At 42.4% G+C, this 24,858-nt stretch overlaps 2 protein-coding genes across 2 annotated transcripts in view; both read left to right on the top strand.

The window, feature by feature from the left end:
• yars2 (tyrosyl-tRNA synthetase 2, mitochondrial) overlaps nucleotides 1-19,576 on the top strand; it is a 42,570-nt gene extending 22,994 nt beyond the window's left edge. Inside the window, exon 5 of the mRNA XM_037683032.1 lies at nucleotides 19,336-19,576. Coding sequence (XP_037538960.1) covers nucleotides 19,336-19,495 — 160 coding nt within the window. The 3' untranslated portion in view covers nucleotides 19,496-19,576. The remainder of the gene's footprint in view (nucleotides 1-19,335) is intronic.
• A 1,512-nt stretch (nucleotides 19,577-21,088) lies between these two features.
• cdkn1bb (cyclin-dependent kinase inhibitor 1Bb) lies at nucleotides 21,089-23,273 on the top strand. The gene is made up of 3 exons (XM_037683031.1): nucleotides 21,089-21,650; nucleotides 21,747-21,875; nucleotides 23,051-23,273. Exons 1-2 carry the CDS (start codon nucleotides 21,221-21,223, stop codon nucleotides 21,860-21,862), a joined length of 546 nt encoding a protein of 181 aa, XP_037538959.1. The 5' UTR covers nucleotides 21,089-21,220; the 3' UTR covers nucleotides 21,863-21,875; nucleotides 23,051-23,273.
• Nucleotides 23,274-24,858: the final 1,585 nt, after the last annotated feature.

Here is a 24,858-nt window from a genome sequence, read left to right as displayed (position 1 = left end):
AATTCCATTCAAATCAGTGACGAAACATAAGCAGCATCACATTTCAGTCACTGTCGTCCATATTTAAGCCTTCTAGCCATAAGCTTATTTACAAATTCAGTTTTTATTTGGACTTTGAACAAAATGCACACACATTTAATAAATTAAGAGAAAAGAAAAGCTAAACTACATCTGGGAGTAGAAAAGTATTGACCAGTTTCAGTTGTTTAAGCTGATAAACAGCAGTATTAACAGATTTCTTTTTATTTTATCTACTGTTTCAGTTAAAAATAAAAATATAAAGTTAGTTTCTAGTTGCTGTTGGCAAACTAATTAAATAAAAGGATATTTAAACAAATTATGTTCAGTACTTTGCTGGTGTAGAATGAACATATGCATGATATATATTCATAAATTAAACAGATTCTTTAATTTTTCTGGACTGTATATAATGTGCATTGAATTTAGAAATGTAACGTGAGACGTTAATTATCTTTGACTCACCAACGACAGTGGGTCATTTATTAACAGAATCAAAGTTTAACACATCACACATTTACATTAATTGGCAAAATATGGAAAATAACAACATGGCTAATTTAGCAAGTTTTACACGGAGTAAACAATACGGCGATTGTTTTCTAGCTAGCAGCAGTACAACAGACATTAACCACACGGCGGTGGTTGAAAAACTTTGCTTCAGACGTTTCTAAAAATATCTGGATTAATTTCTACTTGATAGAAGAGTTTTAAAGATGGAAAGATGAAGTTTAGAGGGAGAAAAAGATGGATGAGGGAGAATGTTTGTGTCAGCATCAGAACGGCACTCTCCGGGTTTTCCCCAGCTTCTTCCCCGGTACACTTAGGTGATAGAAATCTCTTTTACCTGGAGATGTCTCCCTGATACGAAATTCCATTTAACGCACCCTTTCAGCGTCTCCGTAGGAACAGCTGTGAATCGTCCGAAGTAGTGACGGTACTTGTTCGACACAAATTCACCTCACGAGTGGACTTCACATGAGTGGAGTCCGTCAGAGTTCCACTCAGAGGTGGAAGATATCATAATCCCAATACTCGGAAGAGCTTTGAATCATGGCTAGACTTCTGTTCTCCAAACTCGACTGCAAACTCGACCGGGTTGAACTAGGAAGTACCAACCTTTAAAGAGCTCTATTTCCGGTTCACTTGGGAGTTTCCTGATTGGTCGTTTCAACCAGACAGGGGTGTGTTTTTGTGACGTAAGAGGTCACTAGGAGTTAGAAAAACAGCAAGAATGTTATGGAACAGATTGAAAATGTTTTTCAGACAGACGAGAGGAATATTTAGACGAGTTGGCGGAAAATACAGGTGCCAGCTTCTCTATTTACGTCTGAGAGGATTTAAAAACATGACAGCTCGTTCCAACAACTTGTTTGCGTTTGACTCCAACCTTGGACCAACTTACACTGCTCATTCAAAGACAGAAAATCAGAAAATGCATAATTACTCTGTAACAGACCTTAACATGAATTCTAACTTTGCATGAGGATTAAAAATCATTATTACTGTTTCACAGTTAATTAAAAATGATTAGTTCACTGCAGCATCTAAAATGGTTTGAACTAAAAACACTTTGATTATCAAACATTTGTAAAATAGTAATGATAATAGAAAAGAGAGTGTTCTTTCACTTGATTCAAGAAAGAAAGTCTCAGGATGGGTCAACCTGTATTTCTGGATTCAAATCAATGAAATGACAGCTTCTGTCCCATAAAGTCTCAGGCCTAGTTCACTACAGGTGAAATGTAGGATTTGCTCCCAGGTGCTGTCTTATCGAGGTACAAAGATATATCTCTGAGGCAGACACACAAAGATCACAGGATTTACTACAATACAGGAAAACGCAAATATTAAATTACCCTACCTTATACAAACTTGCAATGAAATTTCTATGTACGCCGTCATCATCAGTGAAAGGGTGCTCTCAAAAGCAGGAGAAATGGTTTGTAAACGACGCAATCGCCTCGACCCAAAGATGTTACAGCAGCTGAGGTTTCTAAATAAAACAGTTTCAACGCAGTGTCGACACAGTTTTGGGAAATGTGCCATACACCCCATGAGGCCTCATCTGCCCATCAATACCTGTCAGTTAAATTCAGTTCAGTTTATTTATACTGTACAGCGCCAAGTCTCAACAGAAGTTGTCTCAAGGCACTGAACAGAAACAATCAAATATAAAAATAAAAGTCCAGCAGAACCAGGCTCAGGACAAGCTGCCATCTGCTTTGACCGGCTGGTTGAGAGGGCAGGAAGGAGAGACAGACGAACACAGAATGGTAGGTCCAGGTGTATCTGAAAGACAAAAAAAAACACATGTTAAGGATATCCTGATGCATGCTCAATAATCCAGGTAGAAAAATCTAAAAAAGTTAAATCTGGTCCTCTGGACATTCAAAAAAACAAAACAAAGCAAAACAACAAAAAAATGTAGAAACGTTTCGTCTTTCATCCGAGAGACTTCCTCAGTCTGAGGTGCTGTATTCAGCACAGTCTCTTAAATAGCACCTTCTCAGAGAGGATCAACCAGTTTTGCTGCTGACAACCAAAACCAGCTGATCACATGCTCAAGAAGGACCATCAACCTAACAGTGGATCATTAGCACACTGATGGCTGTTTACTATTCACAGTAGGCTGAGTGATACTAGCAATCACAGCATTGTAAGAGGGGGACAATTGAACCTGGAGGCCTCCACCCCTGTTTAACGATGGACGATTTCTTTTCACAAAGATGGCCTCCTTTACTCCTCTCTCAAACCATCGTTCCTCTCTATCCAGGATGTGAACATCTTCATCCCTGAAAAAGTGACCGCTGGCCTGGAGATGAGTGTAGACCACAGAGTCCTGGCCTGATGATGTTGATCTTCTGTGCTGGGCCATCCTTTTGGCCAGTGGCTGTTTTGTTTCCCCGATGTAAGACTGATCACAGCCCTCCTGACACTGAACATCATACACAACATTACTCTGTTTGTGCCGAGGGACTGGATCTTTGGGATGAACCAGTCTTTGCCGTAAAGTATTTTGGAGTTTAAAAGCCACTGGGATGTTATGTTTAGAAAATAAATGTCTCAGTTTCTCTGATACTCCCTCAACATATGGAATGACCACTGGTTTGGGTCTGGGTTCCTCCTTTTCACCTGTTGGCTGACTGGTGTCCTGTTTGGGTTTCTTCTCTGCTTTCAGGAAGGCCCAGTTAGGCCTTCCTGAAAGTTTCAGCCTGCCTTAGCAATGCCAAACCACCACCTTCCAACATCAGTAGAGAGGAGAGGGACGCACTCACCACTCTTAGCAAGGACAAAAACATCATCATTCTCCCAGCAGACAAAGGAAGGTGCACAGTGATTTTGAACCAGAAAGACTATCATGAGAAAGTTATGACACTCCTTAGTGACTTAAAACACTTAAGAACCTCTGAAAAGAGATCCAGGAAGTGGTTACAAGAAGAAGTTGATAGATTGCCTGAAAATTGTGGAGCAGGACAAGGCTGTTGACCGTTTTCTGTACCACAGACTGTACCCAGGGGAGGCCACACCTAGTCTGTATGGTTTACCTAAAATTCACAAACAAGGTGTACCTTTAAGACCAATTGTTAGCATGATTAACTCTGTCACTTACAATGTTTCCAAATATCTGGCGTCTGTACTCATCCCTTTAGGTGGCAGCTCAGAACACCACATACAGAACACCATGGACTTTGTGGATAAGGTGGGGGATGTCATCATGGAGACTGTTGAAACAATGGTCTCTTTTGATGTCACATCACTCTTTACGTGCATTCCTGTTGATGATGCAGTAGAGGTGGTCAGTTTAAAATTAAAAGCAGACACCACTCTGAGCAGCAGGACCACGCTTTCCACAGAACAACTGTGTCAACTCTTGAAACTGTGCCTGCAGTCAACCTACTTCACATATGGGGAGCAATATTATAGGCAGAAACATGGGTGTGCTATGGGGTCTCCAGTTTCTCCTATTTTTGCCGACCTGTACATGGAGGAGGTAGAAAAGAGAGCCTTGACGTCCTTTTCAGGGACACCACCAAGTCATTGGTTCAGGTATGTTGACGACACCTGGGTTAAAATTAAATCTCAGGAAGTCCAACATTTTACTGACCATATCAACTCTGTGGATAAATACATCAAGTTCACACGAGAAGATGCAAAAAATGGCAAGTTGGCTTTCTTGGACTGTGAGGTCTCAGTCTCTGATAGAGGACATTTGCAAACTGAGGTGTACCGCAAACCCACCCACACAGACCAGTATTTGCAGTTTGACTCCCATCACCCTTTGGAACACAAGTTAGGAGTCATCAGGACTCTGTATCACAGAGCAGACAGCGTCCCCACTAGCTCAGGAGCCAGGCAGAAGGAGAAATCCCACACAAGACAGGCTCTAGAGCAATGTGGATATACTAACTGGGCCTTCCTAAAAGCAGAGAAGAAACCCAAACAGGACTCCAGTCAGCCAACAGGTGAAAAGGAGGAACCCAGACCCAGACCAGTGGTCATTCCATATGTTGAGGGAGTATCAGAGAAACTGAGACATTTATTTTCTAAACATAACGTCCCAGTGGCTTTTAAACCCCAAAATACATTACGGCAAAGACTGGTTCATCCCAAAGATCCAGTCCCTCGGCACAAACAGAGTAATATTGTGTATGCTGTTCAGTGTCAGGAGGGCTGTGATCAGTCTTACATTGGGGAAACTAAACAGCCACTGGCCAAAAGGATGCCCCAGCACAGAAGATCAACATCATCAGGCCAGGACTCTGCGGTCTACACTCATCCACTTTTTCAGGGATGAAGATGTTCACATCCTGGATAGAGAGGAACGATGGTTTGAGAGAGGAGTAAAGGAGGCCATCTTTGTGAAAAGAAATCGTCCATCATTAAACAGGGGTGGAGGCCTACGTGTTCAATTGTCCCCCTCTTACAATGCTGTGATTGCTAGTATCACTCAGCCCTCTGTGAATAGTAAACAGCCATCAGTGTGCTAATGATCCATTGTTAGGCCGATGGTCCTTCTTGAGCATGTGATCAGCTGGTTTTGGTTGTCAGCAGCAAAACTGGTTGATCTGCTCTGAGAAGGTGCTATTTAAGAGACTGAGCTTAATACAGCACCTCAGACTGAGGAAGTCTTTCGGATGAAAGACGAAACGTTTCTACATTTTTTTGTTGTTTTGCTTTGTTTTGTTTTTTTTAATGTCCAGAGGACCAGATTTAACTTTTTTAGATGTTAAGGATAGAAAAAATAATTACAAATACAAAACAGGTTGAGCAGAGTAAGTAAAGACAGTAGCAGAGTAAAAAGTGTGGTCAGTTTGTCCTCCAGCAGTCTAAGCCTATAGCAGCATAACTAAGGGACAGCTCAGGAAACCCAAGCTGACCCTAACTATAGGCTTTAGCAAAAAGGAAAGTCTTAAGCCTATTTTTAAAACTGGATAATGTGTCATCCTCACGGACAGAGATTTGAAGTAGGTTCCACAAGAGAGGAGCCTGATAACTAAAAGATCTACCTCCCATTCTGTTTTTGTAAATTCTAGGAACCACAAGTAAACCTGCAGTCTGAGAGCAAAGTGCTCTGTTAGGAAAATATGGAACAATAAGATCTGTAATATAAGATGGAGCCAGGTTGTTGAGAGCTTTGTAGGTTACACTACTAACTCCAGATAAGACTCTGGCAGCAGCATTTTGGATCAACAGAAGACGTTTTAAAGAAGTATATGGACATCCAGATAAAACCATTGCAGTCTAGACGTGACAAATGCATGGACCAGTTTTTCTGCATCATTTTTAGATAAGATGTTTCTAATTTTAGTAATATTACGCAGGTGGAAGAAAGCAGTTCTAGTAACATTTTTAATGTGGGGGATAAAAGACATGTCCTGATCAAAAATAACACAAAGATTTTTAACATTAGAGCTGGAAGACAGATTAATGCCATCTAAGGAGGGAGAAAGACTGAAAAATTCATTCATTAGGTGCTCAGGTCCAAAAACCAAAACCTCAGTCTTGTCTGTGTTAAAAAGGAGAAAATCAAGGGTCATCCAGGTTTTTATGTCTTTAAGACATGCTTGTAGTCTAAGTAGCTGATTGGATTTATTGGGTTTAATGGACAAATATAATTCTGTCATCAGCATAACAATGAAAATTTATCCCATGCCCTTACCTAATGGAAGCATACATAAAGTAAAGACTATTGGCCCAAGCACTGAGCCCTGAGGAACTCCATGACTAACTTTGGTGTTTGAAGAAGATTTATTATTTACATTTACAAACTGGAATCTATCAGATAGATATGATTTAAACCATTTTAGAGCTGTTCCTGTAATCCCAATATCATATTCAAGCCTCTGGAGTAAAATATTGTGATCAACTGTATCAAATGCACCGCTGAGGTCTAACAGGACCAGTATAGACACAAGTTCATTGTCTGAGGCCATGAGAATATCATTAGTGACTTTTACTAGTGCTGTTTTTGTGCTATGATAAGCTCTAAACCCTGACTGAAACTCTTCAGATTATTTATTTTTTAGATGTTCACGCAACTGACCTGCAACTATTTTCTCTAGAATTTTTGAGACGAAAGTTAGATTAGATATAGGTCTATAGTTGGCCAGAATTTCTGAATCAAGGTCAGACTTCTTAAGTAAAGGTTTAATTACAGCAACATTAAAGCGCTGTGGTACATAACCATCCATTAAAGACAAATTAAGTAGATCTAAAATGTGGACATTAATTAGGGGAAATACCTCTTTAAACAGTCTGGCTGGGATGGGATCTAGCAGACATGTGGATGGTTTGGATGAGGTTATTATTTTTGACAATTCAAAGAGCTCAACAGAACAAAAACTGTCCAAACATAAATCAGGCTCTAGTGAATTTTTTTAAGTTGCCTCATTTGACAGGGGACTAGAGATAGTAGAAGGAAGGATGGTTTGAATTTTTTCTCTTATTGAAATAATTTTATTTATAAAGAATCTCATGAAGTCATCACTACTTATAGTTGTAGGGATACATGGTTCAACAGAAATGGGACTTTTAATTAGTCTAGCAATAGTACTAAACAGAAACCTAGGGTTATTTTTATTCTCCTCTATTAAAGATGAGTAATATAAAGTTCTAGCTTTACGGCGAGCTTTTTTATATATTAGCAGACTATCTTTCCAAGTTAAATAAAATTCTTCAACATTAGTAGAGCGCCATTTTCTCTCCTGGTTTCTAGATGCCTGCTTTAAAGTACGTAACTCAGAATTGAACCAAGGAGCCAGTTTCCTCTGATTGATTACTTTCTTTTTCAGTGGAGCAATTTTATCAAGTCAAGTTTGCATTGAAGTTGTAAGATGATCAACTAGATGATCTAAGTCTCTGTTCTCTGATGCATTACTCTGCAAGACAGAGGAAAACACTTATGGAAGAGATTGTTTAAATTTGGTTACAGCATTTTCTGATAAGCACCTGCTGAGATGAAATTTACTCTCAGTGACTGTGTAGTCATTTAATGTAAACTCAAAGGTTATTATAAAATGGTCGGACAGAATAGGATTTTGAGGAACTATTTCCAAGTCCTTAATCTCTATACCATAGGTCAGAACTAAATCAAGAGTGAGTTGATAAGAATGAGTAGATGTGCGGACATTTTGGGTAAAACCAAATGAGTCTATTAAATTATTAAAAGCTATGCTTAAGCTATCACTCTCAACATGAATATTGAAATCACCCATTATTATGATTTTATCAGTATTTAATAATAAGTCGGTTAATAATTCTGAGAATTCAGACAACAACTGAGAGTAAGCGCCTGGTGGACGATATATAACAACTAGTAGAAGTGGCTTTTCTGATTTCCATTTTGGATGAGAAAGACTGAGGGACAGCCATTCAAAAGAATCATAACTAATAACTGGTTTGGCATTAATCAATAATCCTGACTGAAAAATAGAAGCTACTCCTCCACCTCGGCCAGTTGTTCTAGGAACATGAAAATTTAAATAATTAACAGGAGTGGATTCATTTATACTAACAAAATCCTCCTGTTGTAGCCAAGTTTCTGTCAGACAGAATAAATCAATATGATGATCAGTTATCAGTTCATTAACTAACAGGGATTTAGAGGAAAGAGATCTGATGTTCAATAATCCACATTTAATGATTTTATGATTTTGCTCTGGTAAAGTAACTGTGTTTATTTTAATCAGATTTTTATGGTTTATATTTTTAGAGTTGATTTTTGGTTTATTTAATTTGAGCCGTGGGCGAGTTGACTCTGTTTCAGTGGGGATGTGGGGGGGTAACTGAGGAGAAACAAGAGTGGTGTGGAGGACTACAACTCTTCTTCCTGGACTGGACCCTGGGTTGTCAATAATTTGGGGGATAAACAAAATCAACCATATTTCTAGAAAGAAGAGCGGCTCCATCCAAAGTGGGATGGATGCCATCTCTCCGCATCAGACCAGGTTTTCCCCAGAAAGGACTCCAATTATCTATGTAGCCCACGTCGTTGTCAGAACACCACCTGGATACCCAGCGGTTAAACGACGACATACGACTAAACATGTCATCGCTACATGTCATCGCTGGTCAGGTTGGGGAGGGGGCCGGAGAAAACTACGGAGTCCGACATGGTTTTAGCAAAGTCACACATCGAAGCAACATTAATTTTAGTGACCTCCGATTGGCATAACCAGGTGTCATTACCGCCGACGTGAATAACAGTCTTACTGTATTTAGCCTTAGTCTTAGCCAGCAGTTTCAGATAAGATTCTATGTCGCCCGCTCTGGCCCCCGGAATGCATTTAACTATGGCCGCTGCAGTCCCTAAAGCCACGTTTCGGACTATGGAGCTTCCAAAAACCAGGGTCTGCTTCTCAGCCGGTGTGTCACTGAGCGAGGAAAATCGATTAGAAACGTGAACGGATCCGTGGCGAACTGGGGGCTTAGCCTTAGCACTACGCTTGCTCTGGACCGTCACCCAGCCGGCCTGGGGTCATGGCTGCTCGGGGGTCTGCTGGAGTACCGCTAACAGGAGCTAGCCTCTGTGGTTCCGCCCTGTCTAAGGGGACATGGCTAGATACTGGTTTTTCTACAGCGCGGAGCCGAGCTTCCAGTTCAGACAGCCTCTCCTCCACAGCTACCATAAGACTACATTTGTTACATGTATCATTACCACTAAAGGAGGCAGAGGAGTAACTAAACATCTGACACACAGAGCAAGAGAAAACAGAGGAAGCAGAGAGAGAAGCAACAGTCATGCTAAGCTAACGCTAGTAAGAGCTAGCAGAGCCAAATACACCCAATAATAACCGAGAAGTGTTGAAAGATAAGAGGTGTTTTTGCACTATCCAACAGTAGAAAAACAACTATACTAAGTGTATTTGTGAACTAGAATGAAAAACTGTGCAAAAGACAGATAAATCCAGAAAACGGTTACGTACTGTAACCCATGATTCTATGAGTATAGGCATAGCCCTTGAAGGCTGTCGCTGGTGGGTTTATCCCATCATGCACAGCATCGCACTGAAAAAATTAGTCCACGCCCACCTGTTGTGTGGGCCCCACCCGGTGCGGATAAATTATGTTAAGAGCGCGTTATCGGCTCTCAAATAGCTTTTTCTTCAGCCATTTAGGAGCCAGTGAGGCCTGACGCTTAAAGGGCTATGTCTATACTCATAGAATCTGGGGTTACAGTACGTAACCAATGTTCTATTTCGTATAGGCTTCGCCCTCTAAGGCTGTCGCTGGTGGGTTAAGGGCGAAGCAGATGTAGTCTCCGCCTCACTGGGTCCATTTGAACACCATAAGAAGCGCCCGCTTGCCCAAAAAACATCTTGCCACTCAGCTCTCCATGTGCGTAAATACGCATTGCATAATTACACGCACCATGCACAGACACGCATTGCGTAATTTACGCGTTCCGAGTGCATGAACGCCCTGGAAAGGTTTTCAACAGAAAAGAGGAGAGGCTGAAAAAGGCTGTGAACAGAGCAGATCCACGACTCTTCAATATGAACATATTAATAATAAATGAACTGATTATTAATCAAATGAACTGATTGATGACGGTAGTCATGAACTGATTAGTGACAATAGAACAAGAACAACAGTCACAATCTGTGACTGATAACATCTCACACTGTAATTGCATACAGTCAAATGTGAGTTTAAACGAGATTCCATGAAACAACAATATTCATTCTGTTAAGGCACTAAAGACAGAATGTGTCATGGAACGAGCCGTCACATCACGTAAATAAAAGCAAATAAATGAACAGGGTGTTGACTAGGGATGGGGCAGATCTGATCCAGTATCGGTATCGGCCTCCGATACCAGCATAATTTACGTATCGGATTCTCCGATCCTCCTGCCGATATTTCTGATCCATGATGCATGTTGGCTTCAAACTATGGAATGGATTTCCTGAACGGCGGCGTGTCTCATGAACCCAGAGTAATAAGACCCGCCTCACATTCAGGAAATCCAGTTCATAGTTTGCAGCCAGCTACAACGTGAGGACTGAGTTAGCAGCACTGTGGCTAACAGCTAACAAACTTTTCATCTAAACATGTCCGCTGTGTGGAAGTATTTTACACTAAAAACATCACAAGACAGCATTGTGCAATGTTTGCAGAGCCATAGCGCCACGTTAAAGTTAGTTTTACGTTGGACATTCGAGCTCCGTGGCTTCAGCAGGGCGCTGCTCTTTGCTCAACCCACAACAGGTGACTCGACACCGGCCAGCTGCGTCCAATCTGCCCCGCTCAGTCTGCCTGTCTCTGAGGAGGGACAGACTGAGCGCGGCTGCCCCAAATCAGGCTACTTCCTTCGGATTGAACAAGAAGAAGACATCGCTGAAACCACGGAGCTCTAATGTTTACAGAGAAGTTGCTAAACTTCATCATAATTAATGACCAACCACTATCAGTTGTATGAAACAAAGGATTTCTCAGCTTGATATTTGCAGCCAAGATATAGTTTACCCTCCAGGAGATATTTATCAGTACAACATAGACAATCATAAAAAACATGATTTGAAAATTATATATTAAAAACATAAACAGCTACATTATAAAGTGATGTAAAATACTAAAAACAGGAACATGTCTGTTGGTTTATGCCATGAACTTAGCAGGTGTTTGAAGCCATTTAACATTTAATTTAATTCATTTATTCATTCATTTAAATGAAACAAAATTTAAAAAAAAAATCATCAAAAAGAAAACATTGAATGAAAAGAGTGAAGAAAGAAGAAAACATTATTATATCTGCCCCTTATAAAATATAAAACAACTTTAAACAATCAAATTAATCACTTTAATATCCACTTTAAAGCTAGGAATAAAAAGAAACATGTTTTGTGTTAGCAGAATTTATTTCTTACTTTAAAACTTATCCAACATTAATAAAACTTACCTCAAGTTGCCTTTTTGGACATGCATGCATATATTTGTACAAATTGTACTTGAGAGGAGATTATTACAGCCTCATATAAAATCAATGATGATCATGATATCGGAACTGGATCGGTATCGGCTGAGACCCAGTTTTAAGTATCGGGATCGGATCGGAATTTTAAAAAGTGGATCGTGCATCCCTAGTGTTGACCACGCGGCTGCAGTGCATATATCCTGCATTGACATACCATTATGCAAAGCAGTCGAATATGCAATACCTCTGGTCGAGTGTGCCCTGAGGTTGTCAGGAGGCTCTAAATCTGATGCTCTGTAGGCTTCAGAAATGGCCTCACACAGCCAGTGTGACAGGCGCTGGGTGGATAACGGGCGACCTGCAGATGCGTCTATAGTACACAAACAAATGTTGACTCTGACGCAATGCCGCCGTGCGTGTTACGTAACACGTCAATGCACATACAGGGCAGAGAAAATGGGAAGATGCTTCTTCTTCTGATTTGTGAGGAGGAGGGAAAAAACCTTCCAACAATATTGCTCTTGATTTAAAAGAGCTCGTGATATTTTTAGGCATAAACGCTGGATTAGGGCTCAGATCAGCTGAGCTGCCATCAGCCTGAATTCTGAGACATGGCGGAGCGACAGACAGGGCAGATAAATCACTCACTCTCTTAGCGGATGTTAAAGCCAACAGCAGGGCTGTTTTAAGAGACAAGAATTTAATCAGAACCTGATCTAGTGACTCGAATGGAGCTTTGATCAGGGCTCGCAGAACCAGCGTTAAATCACACTGCGGAGCAAGTGGGCGTGAAACAGGCCTGCGTCTCTGTACACCTTTTAAAAAAACGCTTCATCAGCGGATGAATAAAAGCTGTTCTATCCCCGAAACCTTCGTGACAAGAAGGGATGGCTGCAGCGTACGTTTTAATCATGCTGAATGCCAGATTTCTGTCCATCAGCTGCTGCAGAAAGGACAGCATGCCACATAGTGGACATGAGGTGGCCTCTAAACCTTTCTCCGTACACCAGCGCTAAAAAGCTGTCCACTTTGATGTGTACAGCGCTGTGGTGGATGCAGCACGTGAATCCTGGATCGTGCGCACTACCTCTTGAAAGAGACCCATCCTCTCTGAACGGATCCACTCAGCGGCCAGACCCAAAAGTGCTGGCCTATTTCTGGGTAACTCCTGATCGCTCCTCCCACCTGGAGGAGAGCATCCTCCCTCCACGGCAGTTTCCACGGGCGCCCCAATAATAGGCGTCATAGAACTGGGAACCATGGGGCGTTCACGTGCTCGGGAGCCACCAGGAGAGTTGTCAGTCCCTCCTCTTGAACTCTGTTCAGAAACCATGATATCAGAGGGAGTGGGGGAAATGCGTAAAGAAGCATTTTGGGCCACGGGCTGTGAGCAAACGCGTCCACCCCTAGCGGTGGTTTGTCTCGCGGGCGCAGTGAGAACCATAGTTGACACTGAGCGTTCTCTAGTGTTGCAAACAGGTCCATGGCCGCTTTGCCAAATTTCTGCCATGTCTGAGCCATCAGCTCTGGATGGAGGGTCCAGTCCCTGTGACGTGGACCGCCCCTGGACATCACATCCCCCCCCCCCCTATTCAGAACACCGGGGATGTACACTGCTCTGATGGAGAGCAGATTTTGGTGTGCCCAGCACAGCAGCTGTCTCGCAATGTGTAACATCTGGGCTGAGCGCACACCGCCCTGCCGGTTTATGTAAGCAGCAGTCACCTTGTTGTCTGTGTGAATCAACACATGTTGATTCCGTAGCACAGGAGCAAAATTTGAATCACATTCAAAACTGTACAACACTCCAAAACATTTATATGAGCTGCTGTGTGTTGTGGCCACAGCGCCCCCACAGCTCGAGACATGCATGTGCCTCCCCAACCTGACAGGGACGCACGCGTCTTTGAAGACTTACACGTGTGACATAGGTCTTCTGACGGGAATTCCCTCCGACAAAACAAGAGGATTTCCCCAGTGTCTCAGGTCCCTTCTCACGGAGGAGGGCACAGCGATCAACTGTCTCTTCTGCCTCACCAGATCCACACACAAACGAGCAAACCACCTCTGGAGACGTTGCATGTGGATTAAGCCCAACGGGATCACCTTGTGAGCTGACGACATTGTTCCTAACAACTTCATGACAGAAACAGCTGTTACCACTCTGCCCTGTTTCACGTGGCGGAGTTGATCCTTTAGAGCTTCGGTGCTCGTCTGAGATAAGCGAGCCCTCATAGTGACCGAGTTTAGCTCCACTCCCAAATAAATGATCATTTGGGCCGGGAGAACTGAACTCTTTCCAGTTTATGGTGAAGCCGAGATTTTGCAGGTGTGACGTCAGCGTCAGAGTTTGCACTGTTGCCTCCTGTCTGGAACGGGTCAGCAGCAACAGATCGTCCAGATAAAACAGAATTCTCATCCCTGCACTGTATAGCGGCTGCAGAGCCGCCTCCACGCATTTTGAAAACGTGCGTGGGGCGAGGGAATACCCGAACGGGAGTCTGTTGTACTGATACTGGGTCCCTTGAAAGGAGAAGCGCAGGAACTTTCTGTGCTTTGGAATGATCGGGATGTGGAAGAAAGCGTCTTTCAGATCGATGGAGGTAAACCAGTCGTTTTTGCTGAATGTTGTCTAACAATTGTCTGGTTGTCAACATGTGAAATTGTCTCTCCATGATTGATTTGTTGAAAATTGACAAATCCAAGATGGGTCTCATCCCCTCCGGTCTATTTTGGGACCAGGAAGTAACGAGAGTAGAACCCTGTGTTTTCCTCTCCTTCTGGAACCCTGGAAATTGTATTTTTCAACAGAAGTTCCTGAACCTCTGTGTGAACGAACTAGATCTGTTCTGGGCATGACAGAACCGTCTCTAAAATTCCTCCAAACGGGGGGGTGGGGGGTTGAGATGCAAATTGCAGCGTGTATCCTCTGCTGATAAGGCAGTTCCATCTATCTAGAGCGCACACTCACTGCCTTTCCACGTAACGTTCAGGGAGCGGACGCGCGTCTCCGTGGTCGTCATGTTTTTTACGGACGTCAACCGATTTACAGCCTCTACCGCCGTCATGTGCTGCGAAGGCGTGCTTCGAGCGACCCAAGGTGAGGCTTTCTCGAAAGGGCTCTGAAGGCACCTCTGTGCCGCACTCAGGCTGCGGGCTCACATCCGTGCTGATGTGAGCTGGTGTGCGCTGAAGGGAGGCGCGCGCACCCTTGGCCATGCGGTGCCGCTTTGGCAAAGGCTGCTGCTGCCACGGGGGCGCACGTTTGCCGCCGTTGCGGTCAGAGGAGGTGGCACTTGGCTTAGGTTGAGAGCGAGGTTTCCCACTGGACTCGGTTTGCTGAAAACATTCACTTTTGGCTGTGTCACACGCGCCTTTTGTGTTTTTTTGAGCTGCGGTGATTTTTAAAAACCTGTTTGAAGGACACCGGCTCGTTTTGTATGGAAGATGTGTGAGGAGAAGCCGCTGTGAGATCATCCGAACTGACAGACAGGCTGAAATCAGACACTTTAATTCCTGAGTGATGTTTACGTTTTATTTCAAAACTTGAACCATTATTTTGCACACACACATCCTCCGCAAGGAGTCATTTTTTGAATCTTCTCCCCCGTGAGCCTTGCGGTTGGTTGTTCCAGGGGGGCGCCTGTTGGCGGTCTCTGGGGAAACGCTGTACCGCTGGATGCCGGGATGAGGAGGGCAGTTCTCTGACGGGAGGGGCCAGCGGCAGAGCGGAGCAAGAAGACGCTGCTGCAGCTGTGGCGCGTCTTTGCTGCTGTCTTTGGTCACGTTGCTCTCTCCAGCGGGCCAGCTGGTCCAACCTGGACATCTTTGCTCCGAGAGCCTCTGCCAGACTTGGCTCCAGGGGGGCACCGAGGGAAAACGCCGCTCAGTAAACCCTTCCACTCTGGTGATGGGCGCGAATGTGGAAACCGGCGCTCTCAGTCTACCAGGTCCGGCTGCAGCCTCATTCCAGTAGGACGTCACTGCTGGGAAACGAGGCCAGGTGGGATCAGGACGGTGAGCCGGGGAGGAGCCAAACCTTCCCGCTAGATCATCCTATCTGGGCGGGGGGAGGAGAGGGATGGAAAGTCCCTTCGTGTCAGCCGCCTCCTGAATTATGCCGGGCAGCTCTGAGAGGAGGGCACCGATGGCTGGGAGCAGTGTGGTCGCTGATGCGGAAAGGCCCGGGCGCGGGGAGGGGGGGCGGGGGGAGCATCCGCTCGGCCCCCCTCGTCCTGACACCATGCTCTCCAGGAGGGAGTAAGTAGCGGCACTGCTGCTGACATCGCCTGTCCCGGAGGAACCATCCGATTTGTTCCGAGAGCCGGCGTTGAAAAAATCAATGACGTCGTCCAGCGAACAGTCCCCTGCCACAGAGAGACACTCCTCAACGTTAGCTTTGAACAACGCTGCTCGCCTCTGCCTCTCCTCTGGGGGGAGGAGGTCACAGAGGTGGCAGGAGGAGGCGAGATCGGCATGGCGAGGACCCAGGCATCCTTCGCAGATGTCGTGCCGGTCGAAACTCAGCATGTAGCCGGTCTTGCAGGACTGACACAGGCGGATGATGTTGGTGCTGGACATCATTGTTGAATCTCAGTGCTATACGCTTGCTGAAGAAAAATGGGAACCGATTACCCGCTCTTAGCGTAATTTATACGGACCGGGTGGGGCCCACACAACAGGTGGGCGTGGACTAATTTTTTCAGTGCGATGCTTTGCATGACGGGATAAACCCACCAGCGCTTTAAAGGGCGAAGCCTATACGAAATAGAACAGAGACGACTTGAGCAAACAATTCACTCGAGCTACCGACAAACAGGAAATGACGCAATACGTCTCACCACGAATGTGCAACGTCACACCACCATTATTAACTTGACTATGAATTTCTCTCACAGGGCTATTTTCAACCAGTATATAAATATCAATTTTATGAACTTTAATATTAATGTTATGAATTTTCTTTTCACTGGGGTACACTTTCATAAGAGAGCTTTATGTTTGAAAACCTCATGGAAACACATTTCCACACAGTGTTTCCCCTAGTTAGCTTGCCATGGCGGGGTGCTCATCTCATCCATGAATTTTGCTGATGGGGGGGGGATGGAGACATGTCTGAGCGCAGCTTGTACTAACAGTTTTTGAGTGGGGGCGGGTGGCGTTCAACGTGAGGGAAGAGGCAATGTGAGTGCTGCTTTGGGCTTTTTAGCTAGAGAGCCTGTATTTTGCGCCGCTACCTTTTAGTGATATGTCAGTGCCGGGTGGGGGTGGGAGGGGCAAGTTCAGTTTGGTAGGCGGGGTGCTCAGTTTTGTTGGCGGGGTGGGGTACCCCGCCTGTATAATGATAGGGGAAACACATTTCCACATGTCCAGTGTGTGATGCTGCAGCCATGACTGAGAAAGAGTCTGAGGAAGTCTCTTGGATGAGAGACGAAACGTTTCTATATTTTTTTGCTTTTTTTTTTTTTTTTTGAATGTCCAGAGGACCAGATTGAACTTTTTTGGAGAATGTATATAATTTCAGCTATCATACACTTACACTCTCCTCCTCATCATCCACTCCCTCATTCTCAGGCCTTTCCTCAGACTGCATGGTGACCCCATCATCGCCACAGTCTTTCTCTGTTGACCACAAAGAACATTACTAGTATTTAGATTTCAGATTTTAAAAGCAGAAAAGGCCAGTTGTGCATGAATAGATTTCATCAGCTCAATCATCTTTCTCTGGATCTGCTCCAAGACACGTGATCCATCTTCTGTTTAAAGCACAGATCAGCTCTGTAGTTACAGTGGACTTCTCCACCTTATAACAAGATGGGATTATCTTATCTAACAATTGGTCCATGGTAGGTGGAGTGTGATGGTTTTCACCATGTCCCTGCAAACATATAAACAAACATGTCACTGTTACTGTAACGTTAGCTTAGGATGGACTATTAATTAGCTTAGCTCTATTGTTGTTACCTAGCTAACCTAAATGTTGGTGATTCCACATCTGAAAAGGGATGCAACTTTTCACAATATATGCTGTAACCGTTCTGTGGCTCTCTTCAATCAATTAGTTGCGCCAACGTATTTCCCTTGGATGCTATTGTGAACGGAGGAGCACATCGAGGAGCCTGGCTAATATTATTAGCCATTTCAGGTCGTTTATCAATGAAAAAATACATGAGCTAATGTTAGCATGGTGTTTGTATTTGAGTTGACCTACCGCTTTAAGTCGAGTATAACTTGTTATCTGCCTTAATGTTGGTCTGAGACGTAGTGTATAGTTTTATTTACCTGATTCTGAGGGTCAGAGCTGGAGGAGGAGGCAGAGAAAATAGTCTGGTGGAGCGCTTCAAAGACAGGCCACTCTGTTACTTCTACACCCTCCTTTTCACGATATAAAATTATTGCAAGTGCTGCTCTGAGCCGACTGGTCATTTTGTTAAAGTTAAGCCATGCTTTCGATCATGGCTGCTCACTCTCCATGTATGCGAACACTTCTGGTGGATTCTTCATCGTTGGTTTTCGGCGGGCGGCTTCTTCTTCCGGTTGGCGGACTAGGAATCGAAAATAAATATTTCAAACGATTCCGGGAAAACCGGACAGTTAGTCCCGGTTCCAGTCGATTCTCAATCCTCGATGCCCAACCTTAGTCGGTTGTTGTGGATAAGCAGTATTTCTACTCCGAGTCTCTCCTGATAACTGAACTTCTCACCCTATCTCTGAGAGAGAGTCCATCTACCCTGCAGAGGAAACTCATTTCAACCCCCCATATCCATGATGTCATTCTTTCAGTTTGTGAGTGTAGGTGAGGGTAGGAACATAGATGGACTGGTGAACAGAGAGCTCTCTCTTCACCACAATGGACTGGCACATAGTTTGCAGTGCTGCAGACGCTGCACCAATCGATCTGTCAATTGCACTGATGTTTTTGTTATTTTATTTAAAATTGTATTAATCAAATTATTCTGCCAATAAAGAAAATTTCAGGAACTTTAAACTCTGCATGTAGCTTTAGTCCCAAGGAGAATGATTAGGCATATCTTAGGACATGTATATTATGTAAATTCATGCTTGTACATTATAACAATATAATAACAATATGTTATGTGTTGTCATCAGTGTATATTTTCATACAATGAAGACATTGGCTCTCTGCATTTAACCCGTCCACCCCCAAGTGGAGCAGTGGGCAGCTATTGAAAGCGCCTGGGGAGAATTGGGGTTAGGGTGTGCTGCTCAGAGACGTCATGAGATGTGCAATGACTGGGGATCGAACCTGGGACTTTCGGGTCCCGAGTCAGCTGCCCTGCCTCTACCCCATGTAATACAGTAATAGTATACAGAAAAGCAACAAAGCAAAAAGCTGAAGGAAAGTACCAGACAAAATGAAAGAAATCATAGCCTTGATTTGTACAAAGTATTTTAACTTTTTCAATCATTTTTTTCTGCCTGTAACATGTAGGCAAAAAAAATAAAATAATTTAATTTAGTATATTTTTTACTTTGTTTTTAAATCAATCTTTTGACTTTGTAATATTTCATTCAGTTACCTGTTTTAGTCATAAATACTCCTTTTAACGTTTCAGAGCATAAAGAATCTTTTTACTTTTGTTTTTATCTTTATAGAGAAATTAATTGGCTGTGTTGAACTTTCACATTTAGGCAGTCTTTGGCTTTCTGGTAGCTAACTTCAACTAACTAACATCACATTTAGCATCATTCAAAAGAATTGGCTTTAGATTTAATATTTGCATCTTTTGTACTGTACAACAAGCTGGGTGACAAGATGCCATGTTGGTAATATGATTCTTTTGTTTTCCTTTCTTTTGTTTCGGCAATGCAGGGGAAACACTTCACATGTTACTTAAGCTTTAACATGTCCTGACAGTGCTTGTGTATGTGTGCAGGTATCAGATGGTTTCAGAGGGAGCTGTTTGGATTAACCACAGTCGAGCGGACAACGCGGAGCAGGTACTGATACCTAAACTACACATCTTGTCCAACGGGCTCACCCTGCTCAGAGTGGGCAAAAGAAACTTCTACATCATCAAGTGGCTCAGTCTCTGAGGCTGTCAGGCCAGTGAGGTGTTACTGACTGGGAGCTAGGCAGCCAAACCTCAGCAAGATCAGTAAGATCTTTGATGGATTTACAAACTATTTTGGATTTGACGATTTCCTGTGTTGCTCATATAAATATGTAAATGTATAGATGTAAATGTAAAGCTGCAGTATTAAAGGCATTTGATAAAACAAATTTGCTCACTTCTCACTTTGTGCTGCAAAAGAGGTTTGCAAAGTGAACACGAGGGGGCGTCATTGTCTTTACAACCGTCTACAGGGCCTTTATATGCACCACTCATCATTAACCCTTAAGATCAACAAATTAAATATACAATACAATACAATACAACTTTATTTATAGAGCACTTTAAAACAACACAGATCACGCAGTTATTTTTTTACATGAGGCCATCTTACTACAGCTCTTTGTCCTTTTTTAAGCAGTGTAAGAGAAAAAAACAAACATTCACTTTAGAACCAACCAGATTTGTGACATTATGCGTAAATAGTAAATTAGTTTTCCCTATCAGATAAATAGTTTTTGAGGGTTGTTGCTGGTTCTTCTGTAAAGATATAAAACTTGTAGTTTTTTTTTTTTTTTTTTAAAGAAGCTTCTAAATTTAAGCTTGTTGATTTGTCATATTGTTTTTTGGGTTTTTTTGGTAGTTTTTACATTCATTAACATCTAATGTGTGATTCTTTCAGTTTAGTGTCGATCTGTGTTTTGGTGTTCCTGAGGGTCTGTCATTAAGTGGCATTTTATTAAGTATGATTTATTCATTTATTGACTATAATTAGGGTTTGGGAGTTTTAGTCCTAAATATTTACATATATATTTATTTTAACTTTAATGTATATGAAATGATAGCTAAACTGAAAATAAGTAATGTGATTAAAAATAAAGAAATGCACCCCAACATATTTTCTTGAATCTAAGGGGCAACAATTTAAGCAGCCTTTTATTCAGTTTAATTCATTTCAATTTATTTATGTAACACCAACAGAATTCATCACAGGGCACTGAACAGAAACATTCACATACATAAAAATCTGTTAATAATAGAGTTAATTAACATTTATCTTAATAACACCAATAACTTATGTGTAGTTAAATTAGTAAGTAGTTATGTTGGTTTAGGTCATATAAATTATATTTATAGTTTATATTGAAACATGGTATTTAATTGTGTTTTTGCAGTTTATAAAACTTTTCTAATAATCAACAGTAACTCTCAGGATCATTTAAGTAGACTGTACCTTTAAAAAAAAAAAAGAGTGGGCGGGTCTAATCGGCTGGCCAATGAGTGCTCTACGGATTGAAATAGCTCCACACGTCAATCATTTACCCCTCCCCCTTCCCTTCGAGTTAGCCTCACCTCTTCATCCACTACGTCTGTATCGCCATATTGGGACTGGGAGTTTTGTCTGATATTTCTCTCGGTACGTAGGGGAATTAACAGCGGCTCCAGTTCCTGTGTGTCTGTTTTGATGATTCGCGGAGACTATCTTCGGCTCCAGGACACCGCAGCCGTTAGCGCTTCCAAGTCGACGTATTCATGGCGCCATAAGTCGGATTTTTTTTACGTCTGTTTCGGATCTTTACCCCGGCCCGTGACGAGGACATACCCGTTGTTGTTGGGGTTTTTCCCCCATTTTTAAACCGTGTTTTTCTTATGACAACTAGACGCTCTCTGCTGCTCAGTAAGTGTCTTTTTCGGAGGTGGAAAAAAAATGTCAGGTGTCCGACTTTCAAACGGGAGCCCGACGTTAGAGCGGACGGAGTCCCGGGTGACGGAGCACCCGAAGCCGTCAGCCTGCAGGAACCTGTTCGGCTCGGTGGACCACGAGCAGCTGAACAGGGATTTTAACGCACACATGCGGGAGCTGGAGGAGGCCGCCGCCGCCAAGTGGGGCTTCGACTTCGTTAATGACAAACCGCTGGCCAACAATGGGAGGTTCAACTGGGAGCTGGTGGAGTCCAACGAACTCCCGGATTTCTACCAGCGGTCGCCGCGGAGGGAGCCGGGCGGCTACTCTGGGAGTCTGAACGTGGATCTTAATGGGAACCATCGCTGCGTCCGGGTGGTTCCCAGCGAGGACACAGTCAGGTCTGACGGTCAGACGGAGTGCACCGGCCTGAGGAAAAGAGCTGCGTGTCACGGTACGAGCTCCCCGCAGACATTACAAGTGTCAGCTGTGGTCCCGCGTTGCTCTGAGCCTATTTTCGTTTTATTCACGAGCCGTGCTCCTCTTCCAGAGCCCTCCACCCAGAGGAAGAAGTCTCACCCCAGCCCGGAGGAGGTCAGCTGCTCCAGCCTGAGCCATTCTGTAGAACACACACCCAGAAAGCCCAGTCCCAAGAGACCAACGTGAGGACGGAAACACGGTAAGAAAAACCGGGATAATTCGTAAACAAGAACATGAAGAAGAAGAATCCGTCAGTTTGCTGCAGTACAAAATGTAGCCATCTGTTTCCAGCTGTGATCTTTAAAGGGCAGCTGCACATCTGACAGTCATTTTTTGCTCTTCTAGTTTAAACATCTCCAATTTCAAATGAAATGTTTTCTAACTGCATCTAAAATAAGTGTGTAGCTTTGATATTGTACAATTTGGTGTGTGTATCCATATTAATCTGCCACACCTACCCCGTCTTTGGTAAAACAACTAAAATCCCCCCATTTTTACAGTACTTTTTTAATACATGGTTTAAAAAATATTTAAATAACTTCAGCTGAGGTCAATACGGCAGAAGCTAAAGATAAAAAGGAGTGAAACCCACAGCCGGACCGTTGTTAAAAAGTGTTTTAGCTGTTTGACAGCAGCAGTTTCGGTGTAGTTTCCTACTAAGGTGTAAACAAGTGGTGAACAACAGTGTAGTAGTAACACGTCAGCAGCCACTGCCCTCAGCTGCAGAGCAGGGAAGGGGCTGGTCTGAGAGCTGTTCCATTACACAGCTGTTTCTGCAGGGACAAAGACCAGCACAGCTAACAGCAACTAGGCCACCATAATGGGAGGAATCGGGGATTTAAACCCTCCTTCCAGTGGCTTTATGGGAGGTCTAAAATCTGCAGATGATAAGAATATAATCGCATTTAGTTTTGTAATAAGTAAGAAGTAAAGTTTAGGGATCTGCACAATAGTTGACTGATTTATGATGATAAAAAAAGAACATGCCAGCTGTTGGTTAATCCATATTTTTCTATTAAATTAATGACAGAATCTCATCAAAGTTTTATGTATATATATATATATATATATATATATATATATATATATATATATATAATGATATATACACACACAAGGCATGAAGGCATGTGTGTTTAAAACAATAATAAATTTTTGCAACATTACCTAAAACAGCATTCCCTCTACATTTTTTGTATAATCCTTTTAAAATATATATACTCTTAAAACGGAGGTCCATTTTTAATAGAAATTTTAAATATAATTTAAAACTATAAGCTGTCATTCCTTTTGCTAAAGTTGTTGCAAAATGTTTTCTCCATGTTAACTTGGCCGCCTTTCTTTCTCTCTACATCCTTTTGTTGTTCACCACAGAGCTGAAGATGCATTTCCCCCCTCATGTTTATTTTATTTTTTTCCACGGGAGACCATTTGTTGGCTGAGTCTGGGCGAGGATCTGCGCATCAACAGAAACATATCAGCTCCCCTTAAGACTGCGGAAGGACGCTGTTGAAGCACTGAATAGAAACACTAAAGTTGTGGCACTCAGTTTAAAAATGTTACTGCCTCTAACAGCAGCTCATGTAGCAGTGTGCAATTAGGTTTGACTTCCTTTTTTGCTCCTTTTTTTTTTTACTACCTGTGTGTAAATAATTTAATTAAAAATATATATATTTCTCCAAATGTAGCACATAAAAATACGATTTTAAAAACAAAGCCTTTGTGTAGAAAGGTATGAATTTTGATTTGACTTGAAGTATTGCAGTGTAGTCTTTCAGAAGAGTTTTTGAAAGGCAGCGTGAGGTTGTCCCAGTCAATAATTGCTACACTTTAAAAGAAAATCATGGTTTTTTTTTTTTACAGTTTCTGAATGGTGTGCCTTCACTCCGTCATCTTCCCAACTCAGCAGGGAAGAATGGTACAAATGTGGCTCATTTATTGTAATTTTTTTTTCTTTTTTTGCAACAGTAAGCTCTTTTTTTTTTAAGAGCTGAACTCAGAAAATAACACAGGAGATGTAACAATTCTACAAAGTGTTCCAGATATTTATTTTCTATTGCAGATGCTTTCAGCATCGTTCAGGCTTTGTTTGATTTTCGTGACATTTGTGCACCTCAGCTACATCATTAGACTTTTCTCCTCCCTCGAGCTGTGAGGTACTCCAATATGGAAGAACAAGAACCTTCATTTTCTGTTCTCCGTGACTAATCATGTTTCTTCTACCGCTCCTCATAGAGGTTGTCTTAAAAAAAAAAGGGCCAATTTTCTACAATACCAAAACTCATGGTTGCTTTTCCAGTTTCTAATTGCTGTGCTTCTAATTTGACTTCACATTGTGTTTCTTTGTAATACCGTAGACGCTTGTGCTTTCTTTCCCCTCCATTATTTGTAAGCCTGCTGAGGATGCATGTGTAGGCATCAAAAAGCTTCCTTTATTTTGCCAAACGTTTGGGTTGTATTTGAAGAAACTAGGGAGACAAACAATGGCTTGTTCAGAAACGGCGCTCATGTCTGTGTAGTTGTATTTTGCAATGTACTTCATATTTTGTTTAAAAAAAACAACAAAAAAAAACAAACAAAACACTGTAAAATTAACTTATTTATGTTGAGCTTTGTATGTAGAATTAAAAGAAAATGGGTTTTTGATTACGGTTATATAAAGTGGCATTTGTGATTTTTTTTTTTTCCCTTGTAAATTTTATTTTGTTAAAAGCATATTTTATTTGGTAGTATGTTTTTCCTTATGAATAAGGTTGCAAACTGAGCCTGGTAAATATGTTTTTTCTAATGTGTGGATTAAAAGATGTTGCAATCAATTAAAAGAGAAATGAAATCTGACTTGTTGCTTTTTACACCAAGTATGAAGTGCTCTTATCTTCCTTTGTGCTTATTCAACTCTGCTTAGCTGAAGAGTGCAGGTGGATGTTACTGTCAGTGCTGTTTACAGCACCTGTGTAAAGCAGTGACGTTCTCTAAACGTCTGACACAATTTGAGGCCTCATGATTGACAGGATGGTCATCCAACGAGAAGAGGAGAAGAAAGAACAGACCACTGTCTGCAGCCAGTAACCTTCAGCCTCAACACAACCCACCTGGCTGCAAAACAAGTAACAACTACAAAAAATAATTTTGATTTATTTTACTGACCATAGTATTGTGTGTGTGTGTGTGTGTGTGTGTGT

Source organism: Nematolebias whitei, chromosome 10 (genome assembly GCF_014905685.2).
Source record: "Nematolebias whitei isolate Nwh7 chromosome 10, NemWhi1, whole genome shotgun sequence".
In the NCBI taxonomy this organism is placed as follows: Eukaryota; Metazoa; Chordata; class Actinopteri; order Cyprinodontiformes; family Rivulidae; genus Nematolebias; species Nematolebias whitei.
Note: the sequence above shows the minus strand (reverse complement) of the source record. Positions and strands in the feature narration are given on the sequence as shown.

Bases quoted from the DNA above. Each gene is read 5' to 3' on its own strand.
- cdkn1bb (XM_037683031.1), top strand. From the start codon at position 21,221: ATGTCAGGTGTCCGACTTTCAAACGGGAGCCCGACGTTAGAGCGGACG. The intron at 21,651-21,746 runs GTACGAGCTCCC...CTCCTCTTCCAG, and splicing joins GAAAAGAGCTGCGTGTCACG to AGCCCTCCACCCAGAGGAAG.